Source organism: Mobula hypostoma, chromosome 5 (assembly GCF_963921235.1).
Source record: "Mobula hypostoma chromosome 5, sMobHyp1.1, whole genome shotgun sequence".
Taxonomy (NCBI): Eukaryota; Metazoa; Chordata; class Chondrichthyes; order Myliobatiformes; family Myliobatidae; genus Mobula; species Mobula hypostoma.
Window position 1 is genome coordinate 110,011,551 of NC_086101.1, and position 22,813 is coordinate 110,034,363.

General features: G+C 45.6%; 1 protein-coding gene and 1 non-coding gene across 9 annotated transcripts in view; both read left to right on the top strand.

Annotated features, from left to right (window-relative positions):
- The first annotated feature begins 939 nt into the window (after positions 1-939).
- LOC134347388 (U1 spliceosomal RNA) lies at positions 940-1,097 on the top strand. Its single transcript, XR_010018143.1, has one exon. It is a non-coding gene; the product is annotated as a U1 spliceosomal RNA (small nuclear RNA).
- Positions 1,098-1,566: 469 nt separating this feature from the next.
- The window catches only part of LOC134346253 (uncharacterized), a 53,814-nt gene continuing 32,567 nt past the window's right edge, over positions 1,567-22,813 (top strand). For 3 of the 8 annotated variants that reach the window (XR_010017879.1, XR_010017880.1, XR_010017881.1), the window contains exons 1-2: positions 1,920-2,328; positions 5,845-5,938. Coding sequence is in view for 5 of the 8 variants with exons in the window: in XM_063047581.1 (XP_062903651.1) it covers positions 14,583-15,653 (1,071 nt within the window). In the remaining 3 variants the exon portion in view is untranslated. Of the gene's footprint in view, positions 1,674-1,919; positions 2,329-5,844; positions 5,939-11,700; positions 16,670-22,813 lie in introns of those variants that run through there. The other 5 variants (XM_063047583.1, XM_063047585.1, XM_063047581.1 and 2 more) reach the window with 4 other exon arrangements.

A 22,813-nucleotide genomic window follows, 5' to 3' on the forward strand; every position in this document is an offset into this window, starting at 1 on the left:
ATTTCATTTGCCTCAACTTGGAGTGCACACACTGGGGAAGTTCTAGCCACTCCCAAGCACATGCTTAGAGCCCGAGCTTGCACGATATCCTCGAAATGCCTCGTCGCCAGATCTCACCAACAGGCACCAGGACCTCGCCTGGCTGGCGGTGAGAGGGGCCCTCCCAGTCAGATCCCTCCTGTACGCCCGGAACGGTTCCTCCACACCGCTCTGCCCACGGGAGGACTGTAATGGGGCGGAGTCAGTGACTCACCTCTTTGCACACTGCGCGTTCGCGAAGGAGGTGTGGAGGAGAATGGAAAGGACTGTGCAAAGATTCATGCCCAGCAGCTGCGTTACCGAGGACTCCGTGATCTACGGGCTGTTCCCGGCGAGGCACACGGAGACAAACGTCCGGTGCTGCTGGCAGATCATCAACTCGGTGAAAGACGCGCTTTGGTCGGCCCGAAACTTGGTGGTCTGCCGGCACATGGAGATGTCGGTGACTGAATGCTGCCGACTGGCTCACTCTCGCCTGCAGGAGTACGTGCTGAGGGATGCACTCAAACTTGGTGCGGCCACCGCGAAGGCCCGGTGGGGAAAGACCACAGTTTAAGGTTCATCACCCGTGGGAGTGGGGGGGAGGGTTGGGTGGGGAGGAAACCTACCCTCATCAGCGGTGTGGACAGATAATCAACATGGTGCCCAAGGAGTGGGTGGAATTGTTAATTTGGGAAAGTATTGGAGCCTTTGCCTGCCTTTATTGTTGACAAGTTGATTGTTAATAAGTCTTAACTCTTGACCAAGGGTTGACAGTAAATGCATGGTTTATTGTAAACATCTTTTATTTGTAAATGAACAGAGAGTCAATGCAAAATTTTTATTTTTAATAACTTTATTGAATAAGGACTCACAGTCAACGAATGTTTTTTTCCTGTAGGAAATTATTTTTATTTTGTAATATTTCTGAATAAAATATTTTTTGAAAAACAAGTTTCTCCCAGGACGAGGCTATCCCATTGCACTTCGGGTGTGCTGACGCCTGCGATGTCCCCAAATGCTGGATACTCGACTGCAAAATTTGTGGTAGTGGGGGACTGCGTTCGCGCTCTCCCCTGACTTTCAATCTAACAATAGAACTCTCGGCACTCATAGTTACTATGTTCCTGTTACGTGCGTAGTACGTGAGAGGGTCATATATTATGTCTCCTCTTTGTGTATTTACTACTGATTTGTCTTTTTTTCTGGGCACTGCATTTCCAAGCCAGCTGTCCCCAGCGATTACCAAAGTTCTTCTGATAGTCATATCTCTCTCTATCTGTCTCGCTCTCGCTTGCATGAGGAGAGCGGGGGTTGCTCACTCTCCCTCGTCTTCAGGTTCCTCTGGGGACCCAAAATGGAATGTGTCTATGCATCCTTATCGACTGGATGAGTCTTTTATTGAAATTTGAGACTGGAAGTAAGAGCAGTTTGATTAATAGAACTGGATGTTACAATCCCTAAAGTTTCTGCACTGCACTTGACTTGAGTCGAAGCAGTTCTTAAAGATGACCACTAGATGATGTTACTACCATTACGACACATCTTCAGTTGTGTACCTCGACATCACTGGGTGTTTCGGCCTTTTATCACAAGACACCCTCAGCCGAGGCAGGCCCGCCACAGACTGATCAGACCTGGGTGTGTGTCACATGGTTAGTCTCTAGATGGTTTAATTCAATATGATGGGAATAATGTAAATTTGACTACCCCACAATCTCAATGACTGGAACTACACCAGAATCTAAATGTAGTGAGACTCAGTGTAACCCAAAGGGATAATATCAGTGTTGGGGAATACTTGGAATTTGTTGCTTTGGTAAAAGCAAGTGCAGATCATTTTGAATCTAATTCTCCGAATTCGGCCGGACAGTAACTTTCCTTTCAACTGCAGGGTCGGATAGTGCAATCGCTCTCTTTACCAGCAGCGTCTGGTTAGATACGACGTCTCTCCTCATCAACAAGTTCCAACGATACTAAGTCGTCTGACTGGTATCGACAGCGTCCGTTTCTTTCTCGAAGCCGGCTTTCTAAGAATCCATACTATCTGCCTTGAAGATACTTGTTTCCGATCTCCTGGTAACCTGAAACTCGCCTCAAACTAAACAACATTCTCCAGAGTGTGTAAATTTGAAAACGATTGTTGCGCGTTACAATGTCGACAGGATAAACAGAGATATTTAAAAACGCTGTCACGACAACACCACAACAGCAATGCTTTTTCTGCTTGGGCTTGGTACTGCGTAAACACTGCCGGACGGCTGTTATAACGCGCAGTCGGTGTGAACGGCGTGGGAGTTAATTTGTAAAGTGAGCTTTTTTGACTAGATCTCCTAAATTGATTTGATTGAGCCTATCTTTAAAAATATTAATGTCAGAAATACTGCGCAGGTCTGGCGGCAGAAGATTCCACCCTCTTGTTGATCTTGGGTAGAGGACGGCTTCATGCGAGTGTTGTTTACTTTATTGTCTATGTTAATAGCTTGTTTGGAGTTAAACATCTCCACTGCTTTGCTGACTTTGTAGTTGTTTGTAACTTGCAGAAACAGCTCGACTTCACTGTCTGTCTAAACGAAGAAGACCGGTCTGCTTTTTCCAGCGGAGGTTTTCTTTGTATTTCTCGAAGACATTGTTGAAAACTTTATTTCGCTGTTGTTGTGGGTACTCTAGTTTTATTCTATGGAAATAGCACAACGCCGCCGCGGAAACGTAAATATTATACCGTTTCCTCTTCGCTTGTTTTCTGTAGATGTGTCTGCGCATGCACAGTCGGGGTAGATTCGCCCAAATATCTGTTTTAATACGGACAGAGATATTTTGAAAAACGCCTAGTGTGGACGCCTGTCGTTTTTACTCGAAGCCGGCGTTTTCAAAACTATCCGGTCTAGTGTGGACGTAGCCTGAGACGAAAGACTATGGTTCCGATCTTCCTGATAATTACATCAAAAGTTTTTATACATAGAATATAGGGTACAGCACAGGCGTTTTGGACCAGTATGTCTGTGCTGAACACAATGTAAAATTAAACTAATCCCTTCTGGCTGCATGAGATCCGTACCAGCAAACCCCTCCCCCTCTGCATATTTATTTCTTTATCTAAAAGTCCCTTAAGCACCATTGTTGTATCTGCTTGTATCTCCTCCCCTGGCAGCCCATTGCAGGTACCCACCACTTCCTGTAAGTTTAAAAGAACTTGCCCTGCACATCTCCTGTCACCTTTTCCCTCTCACCTTCGGGGGTGAGAGTGAAGATGCAACATCATATATTCTGTCTGGATAGCCTCCAACCTGATGGCATGAATATCAATTTCTCATTCTGGTTAAAAAAAACATTTCTGACCTTGCTCCCCTTTCTAGATCTTTCTGTCTCTATCTCTGGAGACAGCTTATCTATTGATGTCTACTATAAGCCTACTGACTCTCACAGCTATCTGGACTATTCCTCTTCTCACCCTGTCTCTTGCAAAAATACCATCCCCTTCTCGCAATTCCTCCGTCTCCACCGCATCTGCTCTCAGGATGAGGCTTTTTATTCCAGGACAAGGGAGATGTCTTCCTTTTTTAAAGAAAGGGGCTTTCATTCCTCCACTATCAACTCTGCTCTCAAACACATCTCCCCTATTTCACGCACATCTGCTCTCACTCCATCCTCCCACCACCCCACTAGGAATAGGGTTCCCCTTGTCCTCACCTACCACCCCACCAGCCTCCGGGTCCAACATATTATTCTCCATAACTTCTGCCACCTCCAACGGGATCCCACCACTAAGCACATCTCTCCCTCCCCCCCCCGCTTTCCGCAAGAATCGCTCCCTCTGCGACTCCCTTGTCCATTCGTCCCCCCTATGCCTCCCCACTGATCTCCCTCCTGGCACTTATCCGTGTAAGCGGAACAAGAGCTACACATGCCCTTACACTTCCTCCCTTACCACCATTCAGGGCCCCAAACAGTCCTTCCAGGTGAGGTGACACTTCACCTGTAAGTCAGCTGGGGTGATGTACTGCGTCCGGTGCTCTCGATGTGGCCTTCTATATATTGGCAAGACCTGACGCAGACTGGGAGATCGTTTCGCTGAGCACCTACGCTCTGTCCACCAGAGAAAGCAGGATCTCCCAGTGGCCACACATTTTAATTCCACGTCCCATTCCCATTCTGACATGTCTATCCACGGCCTCCTCTACTGTAAAGATGAAGCCACACTCAGGTTGGAGGAACAACACCTTATATTCCAACTGGGTAGCCTCCAGCCTGATGGCATGAACATTGACTTCTCAAACTTTTGGTAATGCCTCACCTCCCCCTTGTACCCCATCTGTTATTTATTTATATACACACATTCTCTCTCTCTCACTCTCCTTTTTCTCCCTCTGTCGCTCTCACTATACCCCTTGCCCATCCTCTGGGTTTCCCCCCCTCCCCCTTTTCTTTCTCCCTGGGCCTCCTGTCCCGTGATCCTCTCATATCCCTTTTGCCAAACAACTGTCCAGCTCTTGGCTCCATCCCTCCCCCTCCTGTCTTCTCCTATCATTTTGGATCTCTTTCAGTGATTATGCAGAATGTTTGAAGTTAATAACTCATTTCCTTCTACCCTAGGCCACGAACTTATCAATCACCCCTGATGAGTTATTAACTGATGAGGTATTAACTTCAAACTTTCTGCATAATCACTGAAAGAGTTGAACTGCATGTGCATATAACGACAGCTGCATAACTCATCTCCTTCTACCTTAGGCCACGAATGTATCAATCACCCCTGCTGTGGGCACCTTCTGGAGGTCCAAGATCCGTATGCTCCACGACCGCTGGACTAAGTGTGTCAATGTAGGAGGGGACTATGTTGAAAAGTAAATGTGCTAGGTTTCCTAAAATTGACTCCTTCTACCTTAGGCCATGAACTTATCAATCACCCCTGGTATATAATGTATGTATGTATATACGTGTGTGTGTGTGTGTGTGTGTGTGTGTGTGTATTAAATTGTTAAATTAAGATAAGTAGTGCAAAAAACTGAAATTTAAAAAAAATTAGTGAGTAGTATTCGTGGGTTCAGTGCCCATTCAGGAATCGGATGGCAGAGGGGAAGAAGCAGTTTCTGAATCACTGAGTGTTTGCCTTCAGGATTCTATAGCTCCTTTCTGATAACAGCAATGAGAAAAGGGCATATTCTGGGTGGTGGGAAGCCGCTTTTCTGAGGCACCATTCCTTGGATACTACGGAGGTTAGTACTCGTGATAGAGCTGACTAATTTTAAAACTCTCTGCAGCTTGTGACAATCCTGTGCAGCAGCACCACCCCCCCTCCCCATACCACACGGTAGAGGATCACAAGGGGCATAGACAGTATGAATGTATACAGTTGTTTTCCCAGAGATGGAGAAACAATTACTAGAGGGAACAGGTTTCAGCTGAGAGGAGAAAGATTTAATTGGTCATCCAGAGGGCAGACTTATATGGAACAATCTGCCAGAGGAAGTGGTTGAGGCAGCTACAATAACAATATTAGACACCAGTAAGGAAAGGTTTAGAAGGATCTGAGTCAAAAATGGGCGGATAGGACTACCTTAAAAAGGTATTTTGGCTGGCATGACCAATTGGGCTGAAAGGCCTGCTTGAGGAGAAGAGAAGGGGTAAGAGGGGAATTAGAATGGGAATAGAAAAAGTGAGAAAGGGAAGGGGGAAGGGAGGGAAAAATTACTGGGTTAGAGAAATCAATGTTTTAAGGGAACTTTGTTAGTGGATTTTCAGGGGAAACATTTCATTGAACAATGACACTCTGTAGTATGAGATCTTCCCCTGCCCTGAGACCTTCCTCTGTTCTTTGCATTGCAGATAGTGAGATGCGTGCAGTATCAACGTAGGATCCGGAGGAACCGTCTCTCTAAGGACCAGCTCAGGAAGATTCCAGTCCATAAATTCAGCAAAGGTAGGGACACTGGGACACTGTCTGAAATAGCATTTCTCAGGAATGGAGAAATACAATAGAGGAAACAGCCAAGTAACTCATCAGAGGAGAGGAACTTGTGCTTGTTTCATTTATGAATGAGAAAACAAATCTTTATTAATCCCAGACATAATGACCATGACTTTTGTAAGGAAGGGCAAGACAAACCTGGAGCCAGAATAGTGAAGGGTATGGCCGATAGATTTATGTTCTCTTTTCTGCCCTGAAGATTCCTTTTCCCTTTGCTCACTCTGGCTTGGGCCTGTCTCCATGGACTTGGTCAGTTTGTACAACTTTGCATTACAGTGCAAGAGATGCATATTCCCACACAGCTCTGCGAGCCTCAGTACTGTGTGTACGTATGTTAGGTAATGGCTACTTTGCTTAGTTGGCATCCAAACCCGCATTGTTTTCAGAGAGGGGAAGTCTTAAAAGGGATGAACGTTGAAGGTCTTGTTTGTAAATCCTTTAGCTTGATTGCGTGATTCCACTTGAGCACCTTCTTGTGATCGTCCAGTTAATCTTAATAAACCATACAGAATCAGTATAAGAATGGGCTACTCAGTTGTTCCCCAGACTTTGGGTTTAAATGCCACTGAACATTTAAAAGGCTAATCAAATCAGTGTAAAGGCATTGCATTAGACTGGGCAATATAAGCCTCCTGGAGGAGGTTGTAGATGGTGTGTACTACACTCTAGCAGGTCCACTTGCAGTCCCCATATCCTTGTGTTAGAATAAATGAGCTTTGAGCCACTATAATACTGTAACACTTCGACAACATTCTACCCACATCCAGCCACATCTGTTTCCAGCGGGTCACCCACCTTTCTTGCAGGTGGGGAAGATTCCACTAATGACTAGCATCTCTTAAGTTCAAGGGGATATTTGGTGCCAGCCTCCCCAGAGCATGTCAAAACTAAATCCTCTGGTACTTTAGAAGGCCATAAGTTAGACCAGGATAGGCTACTGGTGATGTTCACTCCTAGGAGCTTGAAGCTCTCAAACCTCTCAATCTCAGCAATGTTGATGTAGACAGGAGCATGTCATCCCTACCCTCCCTGAAGTCAAAAGACCAACTCCTTTGTTTTGCTGACGTGAGGGAAGGATTCAGAGGCAACTTGAGAAGGAATTGGGTGGCTGGATCCTGGAAGTGAGTGATGAAGGCAAAGGCTTTCACAACATCTAAATACTTGGGTAAAACATGAATTGCTGTGATATAGAGGGCAACAGGTGGAATGCTACAAAAAAAGATATACCTGATGGCCAACATGTACAGGCTGGGCTGTGTGGAATTTCCACTGATAGACTCCAGGCTGGAGGCAGAGCTCTTTGTCCCTCTGATTCATTGGTGCTTCTCAAGCCTCAGCTTTATGCTTTATGCCTTTCCAAAATCATGTCACCATTGACAACTATCATGTTACCATTTTGCAAGTCAAGTTCAAGTTTGTTGTCACGGGCACACATACCCAAGTCCTAAATGGCATGAAAAATTGGAATTGTCTTGTTACTGTCACATGTAGCAAGGTACAGTGAAAAGTTTGTCTTCTATAGTTTAATACAGACCTTTGAGGTATTGCAAGGTAAAATGAAAACAGAATGCAGAACAAAGTGTAACAGCTATGGAGAAAGCACACTGCGTGTGGACAATAAGGTGCAAGATCATAACGAGGTAGATCGTGAGGCCAAGCATCCATCTTATTGTACTAGGGAACATTAAATATCAGTGGGCATTTAAGGAAGCTAATCTCATGTGTATCTCAGAGATCTGGCTTGATGATATGGCTGCAAACTCAGAACTTTTTCTGGATGGTTTTGGAGTACCGCTTTAATTAGACCGTGATTATAACAAAAGTGGTAAAAATCACAGAGGTGGTTTATGTGTACATATACAGGAAGCTTGATGCAAAACAGTAAAGATCAGAGAGACAGACTGCTCACCAGATGTTGTACTGCTGGCCACTACTGTTAGACCAAGAATAGAGAATTTGGCCAGCTGAATTGTGTTACGGTTTATATTCCACCTTCCGCAAACACCATTCGCCCGGCAGAGGAAGTTGCTGCATGCACGCAACACGTAGAGAATTAAATAAAGTTCTGCCCACATACCAACAATCCCCCTACAGTCCTGATGAAGGGTTCTGGCCCGAAACATCGACCGATCTGTTCCACGGACGCTGCCCGACCTGCTGAGTTCCTCCAGCGTGTTGTGAGTGTTGCTTCAACAATATATATCATGTGCCGCAAGAGGTGACAAGACATGAATTTAAATAACAGTTATCTAGCATACAGTAAACCACACTAAGCACAGCCGACCACAACGTCATTCATCCAGTGCCCGCCTACTGAACAATACTTCAAAAGGAGGGCACGGCTAAAAAATATGGAATAAAGAATCTGTGGAAACCCTACTGGACTGCTATGAATGCACTGACCGGAAGCAGCCTAGAGGAGACTACTGACATCGTCACTGACTATATACTTTTCTGTGAAGGCATAATCATACCCAAAAATCTGTCAAAGCATTTCTAATAAAAAAAAACCGTGAATCTGAAAAACATACTTAACCTGAAGAAAAGAGCCTTTATCCCTGGCAACAGGATGGAGGCTTAACTCATTCAGGTGAGGCTGTACAAAGAAAGGGTCTACAAAGAGAAAGTGGAAAAGCTCTTCCAAGAGGGCAAAGCGAGAGATACCTGGAAAGGTTTCAAAACAATGGCTGGCCTCTGGTAATCACTGGCCTCCATCCTACCTAAGTTGAGAGGAATGTGTAGAGTTTGCAGAAGGACTGAACAGCCTTTACTGCAGGTTTGATCAGTACATCTTCACACTGGAGATGGAAGAGTGCTCCATGCTCCTATCAGATACAGTAAGCAGCACCAATTTAGAGTTTCATCCGAGAGAAGTGGAGAGAGTACTCAGGAGAACAAACCCCAGTAAAGCACCAGGTCCAGACAACAACAGTGGATGGTTACTGAAACTCTGCTGTTGACAACTGTCAGAGATTTTCTGTCAACTCTTCAACCACTCTACCTGAACATTCCATACCAGCCATTTGGAAAACAGCCATCATACGCCCAATTCCCAAGAAAAGCAATCCCACCTGCAATCGTGGCTACCGTCCTGTAGCTCTAACATCGCTGGTAATGAAGTCCTCCTACCACAGCTACAGGTGATGGTAAGTGTGCTCACTGACCCACTCCAGTTTGCTTTTAAGCCGAAAAGAGATGTAGATGATGCAGAACGAATGTTACTCCACCATACATGTCGTGAGAGGCCCCTTGGGTACGAGTGACCATAATATGGTGGAATTCTTCATTAATATGGAGAGTGACATAGTTAATTCAGAAACAAAGGTTCTGAACTTAAAGAAGGGGAACTTTGAAGGTATGAGACGTGAATTAGCTAAGATAGACTGGCAAATGACACTTAAAGGATTGACGGTGGATATGCAATGGCAAGCATTTATAGGTTGCATGGATGAACTACAACAATTGTTCATCCCAGTTTGGCAAAAGAATAAATCAAGGAAGGTAGTGCACCCGTGGCTGACAAGAGAAATTAGGGATAGTATCAATTCCAAAGAAGTAGCATACAAATTAGCCAGAGAAAGTGGCTCACCTGAGGACTGGGAGGAATTTAGAGTTCAGCAGAGGAGGACAAAGGGCTTAATTAGGAAGGGGAAAAAAGATTATGAGAGAAAACTGGCAGGGAACATAAAAACGGACTGTAAAAGCTTTTATAGATATGTAAAAAGGAAAAGACTGGTAAAGACAAATGTAGGTCCCCTGCAGACAGAAACAGGTGAATTGATTATGGGGAGCAAGGACATGGCAGACCAATTGAATAATTACTTTGGTTCTGTCTTCACTAAGGAGGACATAAATAATCTTCCAGAAATAGTAGGGGACAGAGGGTCCAGTGAGATGGAGGAACTGAGCGAAATACATGTTAGTAGGGAAGTGGTGTTAGGTAAATTGAAGGGATTGAAGGCAGATAAATCCCCAGGGCCAGATGGTCTGCATCCTAGAGTGCTTAAGGAAGTAGCCCAAGAAATAGTGGATGCATTAGTGATAATTTTTCAAAACTCGTTAGATTCTGGACTAGTTCCTGAGGATTGGAGGGTGGCTAATGTAACCCCAATTTTTAAAAAAGGAGGGAGAGAGAAACCGGGGAATTATAGACCGGTTAGCCTAATGTCGGTGGTGGGGAAACTGCTGGAGTCAGTTATCAAGGATGTGATAACAGCACATTTGGAAAGCGGAGAAATGATCGGACAAAGTCAGCATGGATTTGTGAAAGGAAAATCATGTCTGACGAATCTCATAGAATTTTTTGAGGATGTAACTAGTAGAGTGGATAGGGGAGAACCAGTGGATGTGGTATATTTGGATTTTCAAAAGGCTTTTGACAAGGTCCCACACAGGAGATTAGTGTGCAAACTTAAAGCACACGGTATTGGGGGTAAGGTATTGGTGTGGGTGGAGAATTGGTTAGCAGACAGGAAGCAAAGAGTGGGAATAAACGGGACCTTTTCAGAATGACAGGCGGTGACTAGTGGGGTACCGCAAGGCTCAGTGCTGGGACCCCAGTTGTTTACAATATATATTAATGACTTGGATGAGGGAATTAAATGCAGCATCTCCAAGTTTGCGGATGACACGAAGCTTGGCGGCAGTGTTAGCAGTGAGGAGGATGCTAAGAGGATGCAGGGTGATTTGGATAGGTTGGGTGAGTGGGCAAACTCATGGCAGATGCAATTTAATGTGGATAAATGTGAAGTTATCCACTTTGGTGGCAAAAATAGGAAAACAGATTATTATCTGAATGGTGGCCGATTAGGAAAAGGGGAGGTGCAACGAGACCTGGGTGTCATTATACACCGGTCATTGAAAGTGGGCATGCAGGTACAGCAGGCGGTGAAAAAGGCGAATGGTATGCTGGCATTTATAGCGAGAGGATTCGAGTACAGGAGCAGGGAGGTACTACTGCAGTTGTACAAGGCCTTGGTGAGACCACACCTGGAGTATTGTGTGCAGTTTTGGTCCCCTAATCTGAGGAAAGACATCTTTGCCATAGAGGGAGTACAAAGAAGGTTCACCAGATTGATTCCTGGGATGGCAGGACTTTCATATGAAGAAAGACTGGATGAACTGGGCTTGTACTCGTTGGAATTTAGAAGATTGAGGGGGGATCTGATTGAAACGTATAAGATCCTAAAGGGATTGGACAGGCTAGATGCAGGAAGATTGTTCCCGATGTTGGGGAAGTCCAGAACGAGGGGTCACAGTTTGAGGATAGAGGGGAAGCCTTTTAGGACCGAGATTAGGAAAAACTTCTTCACACAGAGAGTGGTGAATCTGTGGAATTCTCTGCCACAGCAAACTGTTGAGGCCAGTTCATTGGCTATGTTTAAGAGGGAGTTAGATATGGCCCTTGTGGCTACAGGGGTCAGGGGGTATGGAGGGAAGGCTGGGGCGGGGTTCTGAGTTGGATGATCAGCCATGATCATAATAAATGGCGGTGCATGCTCGAAGGGCCAAATGGCCTACTCCTGCACCTATTTTCTATGTTTCTATGTTTCTATACCTACGCACACCGGAAGGGGCCAGATCATTTATTAGCATATTGTTTGTGGACTTCTCCAGTGCGTTTAACACCATGCAACCCCATCTCATGGGACACAAACTTCACCAAATAAATATAAACCTCCACCTTATACTCCTCATCATCTCCTTCCTCATAGGCAGACATCAAAAGGAGAGATGTAGTGGTTATATGAGCACTAACAGGTGTGACGAAAGTACACATAGACTAAGATGTTAACTGTCCTGTGCTGGCACCAGTGGGATCAGCAGTTGATCTGCCACCTGTCTTCAGGAGAAAAAGAGATAAGGAAAACAATGGAGCGGCATTTGGAGATGTTAATGAAGGGACGGGAGAGTTTAACGGAAGGAGACACGGTCTGAGAGCTGTCAAGATCGGCTCCTCTTTGAACCCTGAACTGTTTGAAGTGATGGACAGGCGATACCCCAGCAGGGGGATAAAAAGGGACAGGTTCACTAAGGCAAGACACACACGACACCACGAGATAACAAGACCCTGGAAGCGGTGCGCCTCCCACAAGTCGGTGGGCGTCTTGGTGGGGTGGTCACGGGACCAAGCCATAGACGCACAGGGTGGAAAGGTGCGATCGGCAAGAACCTGGTGTGTGTCTGCCCTTGCCTGGGAGCCAGGTTCACTGCAGAGGAACGATCGTATCTGGAAACGGAGGGGTCACGGTTGGTGACCTCAGAAGACATCACAAAGGGCTCGCCCGAAAGCTGACTGCGAAGAATATCGAAGGTCTGTGTGGAAGCCGTTTGAATATTCATTCGCTTTTGCTCTCTCTTTCCTTCCCCCCCGCTGTCCACAGCCACGGCAGTGATTACTGTGAACTGAACTGAACTCAATTGAACTGAACTTTGCGTCACTTTAAAACTGGTCATTTACCCCTAGACGACGATAGAGCTTGATTGATCCTGTTATCCTAGTTCTGTGTACATGTGTGTTTATCATTGCTGAACTGTTGCATTTATTATCCTTTTGATTAGAGTACTGTGTTGCTTATTTCTTTAATAAAACTTTCTTAGTTCCAGTAATCCAGACTCCAACTGAGTGATCCATTTCTGCTGGTTTGGCAACCCAGTTACGGGGTACGTAACATAAGTGGGGTTCTCGTCCGCAATTTTGAATGCTAAATTTGGGACGGCGTAAATTGATTGGGTTAAAATTCCCGAAAGAATGAAAAGGCAAACAACAGAAATGGAGATTGAGGAATTTCTAAAGGCGCCGACCTTGGAGGCATTAGAGGATGCCAGGAAAGTGGAATTGGCAGCTGTGGCCAAACGGTTGAATCTTGTTAAGGGGAAGTCGACAATGAGGAGAGAGGAGATACACAGAGCTATCGTAGAGCACTGTGTATCTAAAGGTGTGTTTCCCCAAGGGGAGCTGGAGGTGGTGTCTATTGAAAAACCTGCTGGAGATGTGGTACAGGTGCAGCTTGAAAAACTGAGACTCGAGCACGAGTTCCGGGTACGGCAGCTAGAACATGAAGAGAAACAGTTAGAACGACAAAGGCAAGAGAGAGAGAGGTAGTTGGAGCGAGAAGAGAGGGATAAACAGTTGGAGTGAGAAGAGAGGCAGAGGGAAAGGGAATTTGAGCTGGAAAAGTTAAAGATAATGGCAGAGCAGGGGCCCATGCCGAACCAAGGTGGAGGGTTCAGGGCGACCTAGGAGGTTAGGCTGGTTCCCCCATTTGACGATACCGATGTGGATCGGTACTTTCTCCATTTCGAAAAAGTTGCTACAAGTCAGGACTGGCCGAGGGATAAGTGGGCTGTTTTGCTTCAGAGTGTACTTAAAGGGAAAGCCCAACAAGCTTACTCAGCTTTGTCCGCGGAAGAAGCCCAGAGGTATGAGGTGGTGAAAGAAGCCATCCTCAGGATTTATGAGTTGGTCCCGGAGGCATACCGGCAGAGGTTCCGGAATGCGAGGAAGCAGTGGGACCGCACGTATTTAGAGTTTGCCCGTGAGATGCAGACGTATTGTGAGCGTTGGTGCGCCTCGAAGGGAATAGATGGGGATTATGACAGACTGCTACAGCTGATCCTGATTGAACAGTTTAAAGGTTGTGTCCCTGAGGGTATGAGGCCCTACCTAGATGAGAAAGAGGCAGCCACGTTAGCCGCAACTGCCACGTTAGCCGCAACTGCTAAGTTAGCGGATGAGTACGCGTTGACGCATAAAATGAAGTTTGCCCCGAGTAAAGGCTACCAGAAGGGTAGTCAGGACGGCGGGGAGAGTCCGCCAGAAAAGTCAGTAAGTAAGCCGGGGACTAGTGAGAAGGATAAGGTAGACCAGGAGCAGTCTGGTAGGAAGTCTCCTGGGATCGTCTGTTATAATTGTGGCAAAGCCGGACACTTTGCGTCCAGGTGCTTTGCCCCAAAGAAGGAGACGGGGAAAGGAAAAACGGCGATTTCGACTAGCTGTATTGAGCTGGTGAACAAACCGCTAGGAGAGGAAAGGTCTGCCAAAATTCAGGAAAGGCGCAAGAGGTTTATCTCGGCCGGATTGGTGTCGGTGAAGGAGGGGATAAACCCAGTTCCAGTGCGGATCTAGAGAGACACGGGAGCGTGTCAGTCATTGATATTGAAGAGTGTATTAGAGTTTAGTTCAGAGACCCAGACTGGGGAGGTCAAGGTCAAAGGTACTGGGGAAGGGACAGAGGCAGTCCCTTTGCACCAGATACACCTACAAAGCAACCTGGTCTCTGGACTAGTCACGATCGGGGTGAGGCCCGAATTACCGATGAAAGGCGTGGAAGTCTTGCTCGGTAATGACCTTGCCGGGGGAATCGTGTTCCCAGCCGTGAGATTGACAGGTCAGCCTGCCAGCATTGAGGTCCCGCCCATGGACTCACAGGTTCATCCCGGGACTGCCGAAGTAAATTTAGCTGAGACATACCAGGAGGAGGTAGAAAGTGAAAAGAAGGAGTGTAGTGAAACAAGAGGTAATGAGGGAGCTGAGACAGACTTAGCATTAGCCAGGAAGGAATTTGTGCAGGCGCAGGAGTGAGACGAGGGGCTGATGGTTTTGGCGGAGACAGCTCTCTCTGATGCAGAATTAAGAAGGGAGCCAGTAGGCTATTGTGTGGAGGAGGAAGTGCTAAGGAAGAAAGGGAGACCAAGTACCGTACCGGCAGATGAGGAATGGGTGGTGGTACAAAAGAGTTCTGGGAATGAGAGTTTTAACCTAGCCCACAAGGTACCCCTCGGTGGACATTTTGAGGTGCTGGAGGAAACAGTTGGTAGAATCATGAAAGAGGTTTACCGGCTGCACAGGAGGAAGGATGTTATTGATTATGGCAGACGCGAACTGAGACGGTCACAGGCTTTTGATATGCTAACAAACCTAGTCGGTGTTAGCGCGGAAATCAATGAAGCTAGGGTCCCCCTGATAAGAGAAAAAAAACAGTTTGAAAAGATGAGTATGGTATCGACCAGATGGGAGAAGGCTATTGTTTTGGCCAGCTCTGCTGATAAGGTCTCTCCCTTAATCCCCGAACAAAGCGACTCTTTAGGAGAAGTAATTAAATGGCTCGCACATGTGTGTTTGATTGTCCCGAGGCGATGCAAAGAACTGGGACGTTGGGTGGTGTTTGTCACGCTAGGTCAGCCTAGTGAGCAACAGCCCTATAGAATGAGTAATTCAGTGACTAAAGGGCTGACGAACACAGAGGTGTGTATTGGTGATGTAATACGGCTGTCTGAAGCCAGCTTGATAGTGAACCTTGAAAAAAATGAGTTCGGCCACATGAAGGTCACTTATCTGGGAATTGTGGTGACACAGGGGCAGCTGGCAGTGATGCAAGCTAAGGTGCGAGCTATCTCTGACATCCCAACCCTGACAGACAAGAGGGCCCTCAGAAGGCTCTTGGAGATGGTGGGGTACCGTAGGAAGTTTTGCAATAACTCTGTCGTTACTACCCCTCCCCCTCCTACTAAGCCCTTGCGAAAGAAAACTAAGTCGGGATGGGACGACCCTTGTTATCGTGGTCCGGGACGAAACCCAATGAGAGGTTACATTGATCGCAATTCATCAGTGTTTTCGGCCACTATGAAGTTTGCTAAGTTGGAGCCTGGTTTAAGGGATTATTAATAACACATATAAAAGGAACAGAAAATGTGATTGCTGACTGTCTGTCAGGTGTTGACAACTTAAAATTCGCTGTATTAGCCAAATAGCTGATGAAGATGTATATTTGTGTGTATCTAATAATGTATTCATGTTTGTAATTTTTACCCCGGTAAAAATCCTTAAAGGTGAGGGGTGTGACGAAAGTACACATAGACTAAGATGTTAACTGTCCTGTGCTGGCACCAGTGGGATCAGCAGTTGGTCTGCCACCTGTCTTCAGGAGAAAGAGAGATAAGGAAAACAATGAAGCAGCATTTGGAGATGTTAATGAAGGGATGGGAGAGTTTAACGGAAGGAGACACGGTCTGAGAGCTGTCAAGATCGGCTCCTCTTTGAACCCTGAACTGTTTGAAGTGATGGACAGGCGATACCCCAGCAGGGGGATAAAAAGGGACAGGTTCGCTAAGGCAAGACACACACGACACCACGAGGTAACGAGACCCTGGAAGCGGTGCACCTCCCACAAGTCGGTGGGAGTTTTGGAGGGCTGGTCACGGGACCAAGCCATAGACGCACAGGGTGGAAAGGTGCGATCGGCGGGAACCTGGTGTGTGTCCGCCCTTGCCTGGGTGCCAGGTTCACTGCAGAGGAGCGATCGTATCTGAAAACGGAGGGGTCACAGTCGGTGACCTCAGAAAACATCATAAAGGGCTCACCCGAAAGCTGACTGCGAAGAATATCGAAGGTCTGTGTGGAAGCCGTTTGAATATTCATTCGTTTTGCTCTCTCTCTCTCTCCTCCCCCCCGCCCCCGTCCATCTCCCATGGCAGTGATTACTGTGAACTGAACTGAACTCAATTGAACTGAACTTTGCGTCACTTTAAAACTGGTCATTTACCCCTAGACAACGATAGAGCTTGATTGATCCTGTTATCCTAATTCTGTGTACATGTGTGTTTATCATTGCTGAACTGTTGCATTTAGTATCCTTTTGATTAGAGTACTGTGTTGCTTATTTCTTTAATAAAACTTTCTTAGTTCCAGTAATCCAGACTCCAACTGAGTGATCCATTTCTGCTGCTTTGGCAACCCAGTTACGGGGTACGTAACACAGGCAAATTTCAGCTGGAGCACCACAGGGCTTGGTGATCTCACCAGTCTTCTTCACACTGCAGAACAGACAACCGCAGAAGCTCACACCCAGGCATGCAGTACTTCAAGCACTCAGATAACACAGTCATCATCGACACTACCAACTCTGATGACAGCATCAATGAGGAAATCAATACATTTGCTGGAAGGTGCACAAACAACTTTCTGGACCTGAACCCTAGAAAACTAAGGAAATAATTGTGGACTTTAGTAAACAACAGTACACATCCCCAACCCTGGAAATTAGTGGCCAGTTGATAGAGCATGTTGGAGAATACAAGTACCCCAGCACAACTGTAGATAACAAAATTACCTTTAAGACCAATGGTGGGTTGATACTCTGCAAGTGCCAACAATGGCCATTTTTACTTAAGAAGATGCGGAAACTTCAGGTCCTGCTGTCGATTCTCCAGACATTTTATAAATGCTTCATTGAATCAGTGGTAACCTACAACATCGCGGCATGGTTCGGAGCAGTGAACACTTGCCAACCTCAGCCCACTACACAGAAATGTCAGAGTAAGTAGTAAAATCATTGGCCAGGAACAAGAATCACTCAGCAGCATCCATAAGAAATCGACAATAAAGAAGGCTCAACAAATAGTAGAGGACATTACACAGACACTTCACACACACCACACTCTCATGCTATCTGGACGCCGCTACAGGTCCCTGGCCATCAGCACCAGAAGAGCCTTATCCAGTTTTGTGCCTTCCTCCATTCACCTCCTCAATACCCAATTTTGAATATATAGTATGCATAGCACATTTGACAGTAAAAACTGTCAGTTCTATTATGTGTATTTGTAGTTTAAATTACATGCATTAAATAGCGTTGTGCAAACTATTACACTACTGTACCACCACAAGATTCATCTTTGGGCATTCACAGTACATACAAGAAACACAATAGGGTGGACAAACAACCAGCGTGCAAAAGGCAACAAACTGAAAATACAAAAAGAAAAAAATAATAAATAAGCAATAGATATTGAGAACATGAGATGAAGAGTCCTGGAAAGTGAATCCATAGGTTGTGGGAACAGTTATTAATGGGATGAGTGAACTTGAGTGGAGTTATCCTCTCTAGTTCAAAAGCCTGATGGTGTGGGTCCTGAGGCTCCTGTACCTTCTTCCTGATGGTAGCATTGCCTGGATGGTCGGTCGGCGGGGGAGGTGCTTGATGATAGATCTTTCCCACGACATCACTCCTTGTAGGTGTACTCAGTAGTGTAGTGTGCAGAGCTTTATCTCATAGTCATAGTAATACTTTATTGATCCCGGGGGAAATTGGTTTTTGTTGCAGTTGCACCATAAATAATTAAATAGTAATAAAACCATAAATTTAGTTAAATAATAATATGTAAATTATGCCAGGAAATAAGTCCAGGACCAGCCTATTGGCTCAGGGTATCTGACCCTCCAAGGGAGGAGTTGTAAAGTTTGATGGCCACAGGCAGGAATGACTTCCTATGACGCTCTGTGCTGCATCTCGGTGGAATGAGTCTCTGGCTGAATGTACTCCTGTGCCCAACCAGTACATTATGTAGTGGATGGGAGACATTGTCCAAGATGGCATGCAACTTAGACAGCATCCTCTTTTCAGACACCACCGTGAGAGAGTCCAGTTCCATCCCCACAACATCACTGGCCTTACGAATGATGGACTGGGCTGTATCCACTACTTTTTGTAGGTTTTTTCATTCAAAAGCATTGGTGTTTCCATACCTGGCTATGATGCAACCAGTCAATATATTCCGCATCGCACGACTATAGATATTTGTCAAAGTTCTAAGTGACATGCTGAATCTTCATAAACTTCAAAGAAAGTAGAGGTGCTGCCGTGCTTTCCTCATAATGGCTGGACCCAGGATAGATAATCTGAAATAATAACACTAAGGAATTTAAAGTTGCCGACTCTCTCCACTTCTGATCTGATGAAGGGGACTGGCTCATGGTCCTCTGGTTTCCTCCTCCTGAAGTTAATAATCAGCTCTTTGGTCTTGCTAACATTCAGAGAGAGGATGTTGTTGTGGCTCCATTGGACCAGATTTTCAGTCTCCCTTCTTAATGCTGATCGGTCACCACCTTTGATTTAGCCAATGACAGCAAACTTAAATATGGCTTTGGAGTTACATTTGTCATCACAGTGATAACTATAAAGCAATTAGGTCAGGGGCCGAGGCACATAGCCTTTTGAGTGCATGGGTTTCCTTCCAGATTCCAAAGATGTACTGGTTAGTAGGTTAATTGGTCGTTATAAATTGTCCTGTGGTTGGGGTGGGGTTAAACAGTAGGTTGCAAGGCGACACAGCTCGTTGGGGTGGAGGGGTCTGTTCTGTGCTGTATCTCTAAATATGTAAATAAAGAAAATAAATTACAAGCATGGCAAACATAAGTTAACAAACTTGAATATAAATTATGCAACTTACACAGGAAAATGACAAACATTTCAGTATTAATTGAAGTACAAAGAAATGAAGTCCTAGGTCGAATTAGGATTTTTTGTGTTGGTTCAAGACTTGCTGGCAGTGCATAAGAAGATATTGTTGAACTTTGAGGTTGGATCTTCAGTCTCCTATACCTCCTGCCTGATGGTAGCAATGAGAAGAGCGCACAGCCCTGATGATAGGAGGGATGGGTCCTAGTTGATGGATGTCACTTTCCTGAGACATCATATCTTGTGCACATTCTTGATGGGTGGGAAGAGCTGTGCCCATGGTGGAACTGGCAGAGTCCACCACTCTGTCAGCTGCTGCTTCTGGCGCATTGGATTTTCCATGCCAGGTGTGATAGAACCAGTCAGAATGCTTTCCTCCTGGGATGGCAGAGTTCAATACTTAGTCTGCACCGAGGATTTCAGCTTGACTTTTCTCCCGTACAGAGTGAAATTTAGAAAATAAGTTCCTCTGTCCTTTTCCCTCCACTGATGCTGCCTGAGCTGCTGGTCTTCTCCAGCATTTTGTATGTTACTCCACAGTATAAACGGTAAGGGCTTAAATTTACCCAGTGATTTAACAGTAGATCTCATGAGAGAATGCTATTAGAGCTGTCAGTAGGCGGAGCTTCTGTCCTGAGTAAGGCAATCCAATCAGCCACATTAGAGCTTCTACACGAGGAAATCTGCAGAAGCTGGAAATTCAAGCAACACACACAAATGCTGGTGGAACGCAGCAGGCCAGACAGCATCCATAAGAAGAAGCACAGTCGATGTTTCGGGCCAAGACCCTTCATCAGGACTAACTGAAAGAAGAGATAGTAAGAGATTTGAAAGTGGGAGGGGGAGGGGGAGATCCGAAATGATAGGAGAAGACAGGAGGGGGAGGGATCAAGCTAAGAGCTGGAAAGTTGATTGGCAAAAGGGATACAGAGCTGGAGAAGGGAGAGGATCATGGGACAGGAGGCCTAGGGAGAAAGGTGACACCTCAGTTGTGAATCTGTTGGGGTCATCTACTGTATCCAGTGCTTCCAGTGTGGCTTCCTATATATTGGTGAGACCTGACGTAGACTGGGAGACCTCTTCACCACAAATTCTGGATTTGATTGAGATCTGGACTCAGATTTGGCCACTCCACAACATTAACTTTGTTGTTTTTAAGCAATTCTTAGCTTTATGCTTGGGGTCATTGTCTTGCCGGAAAATACATGTTCTTCCAAGTTGCAGTTCTCTTGTATATGGCATTAGGGTTTCCTCCAGGACTTCCCTGTATTTTGCTGCATTACCCTCTACCCCCTTCCTTCTCAGTACTGAAAAAGGGTTTCGGCCTGAAACGTCGACATGAAACGTCGAAAATGAATCTTTTCATTTTCGTAGATTATGCCTGACCTGCTGAGTTCCTCCAGCATTTTGTATGTGTTGCTTTGAGTTTCCAGCATCTGCAGACTTTATCTTTCTCTCTCTCTCTTTCTTTCTCTCTCTCTCTCTCTCTCTCACACACACACACACACACACACACACACTTACTGTGATTACCAGTTTTTTGATTATTATTGTCTTGAAGCGTACTGCTGCAGCATAACAAACATTTCGCACATATGCAGGTGATATTAAACTAATTCTGATTTTGAACTTGACTTTCGAACTTTACTGTAATAATTTTATGAATTGCACTGTACTGCTGCTGAAAGAAACACCAATTTCATGACATAAGTGAGTGATGATAAACCTGATTCTGATATGGGTCTCTGTTGTGGTCTGGGAGTGAGAAGGGGGCAGGGAGAGGGGAATCATGGTTGGATAAAAGGGGAGGGAGTGGGAAACACCAGAAAGACATTCTGTAATATGCAACAAACCAATTGTTTGGAAGCAAACGGCCTTGACTGGTGTTTCAGGGCAGGGTGTGTCTGTAGCCATGCCATCCCCTGCCCCTGTCACTCCTTCTCTGCCACCTGTCCCACACCCCTCCCTGCTCTTAAAGTCAATCCCTCTAGCAATGAAGGCCAACATTCCATTTGCCTTCTTGATAACCTGTTGTACCTGTAAGTCAACTTTTTGCTGTTCATGAACAAGCACTCCCAAGTCCTGCTGCACAACAGCGTGCTGCAATCTTTCACCATTTAAATAATAATCTGCTCTTCTATTATTCCTTCCAATGTGGATGATCTTGCATTTACCAACGTTGTATTCCATCTGCCAGACCTTGGCCCACTCACTTAATCTATCTATAGCCCTCTGCAGACTCTCCACATCCACTGTACAATTTGCTTTTCCACTTAGTTTAGTGTCATCAGCAAATTTTGCTATGCTACACTCAGTCCCCTCTTCCAAATCATCAATGTAAATGGTAAACAGCTGCAGGCCCAGCACCAACCCCTGCGCCACCCCACTCACCACTGACTGCCAACTGGAGAAACACCCATTTATACCAACTCTCTGTCTTCTATTGGTTAAACAATCCACTATACATGCCAATACACTTCCTCTGACTCCATGCATCCGTATCTTATTTATAAGTCTCTTGTGTGGCACCTTATTGAATGCCTTCTGGAAATCTAAGTATACGACATCCACCTGTTCCCCTCTAACCACTGTACTCATTATGTCCTCAAAGACCTCCAGTATGTTTGTCAAACAGGACCTGCCCTTTCTGAATCCATGCTATGTCTGTCTAATGGAACCATTCCTTTCTAAATGTTTTGCTATTTCTTTCTTAATGACAGCTTCAAGCATTTTCCCGACTACAGATGTTAAGCTAACTGGCCTATAGTTTCCCGTCCTTTGCCTACATCCTCTTTAAAAATGTGGCGTAAAATTTGCTGTCTTCCAATCCACTGGGACCTGCCCAGAGTTTAGAGAGTTTTGATAAATGATTACCAACATGTCTACTATAACCTTGCCAATTTCTTCAGCACCCTGGGATGCATCCCATCAGGACCAGGGGACTTATCTACCTTCAGGCCCTCCAGTTAGCTCATTACTATCTCTTTAGTGACAGTGATTTTATCAAGGTCCTCACCTTTAAGGAGGAGGAGAAGATGGCGGCGCGACGCAGCTCGCAACGGCCATTCCGGTGTTGATGCCTGTTATCTGTCAAGTAGGGTGCCGTGCACAATCCTGATTTGATGGAGACAGAGGAACATCTGGTGAAACTTCTGAAAAGCCTGCTTCGCTGCCGCTGCTACTGTGTGGTCCAGAATCTCCGGAGGGGAAGGCCCCGAGTCTTCGGCTTTGCTTGTTGCTCGGCGGTCGGGGTGGGGTCAAAGCGCTCGGCAGAGGATGGTGCTCGGTGTTCAGTATTGGAGGGTTGGTTGGAAGCTCGAAGTTTTCAGACGGGGTCAGAGTCCGCTGCGGTCGGGTGCTTCCAATGGTGCTGCATCGGCAAGTTTGCGGCGCTTGGAGGTTCATGGCAGGGAGAGTTTCTCCCTTCTACCGTCTGAGTGAGATGATGAGGCTATCAGAACTTTGAGACTTTTTTTTACTGTGCCCATGGTCTGCTCTTTATCAAATTACGGTATTGCTTTGCACTGTTGTAACTATACGTTATAATTATGTGGTTTTGTCAGTTTTAGTTTTGGTTCGTCTTGTGTTT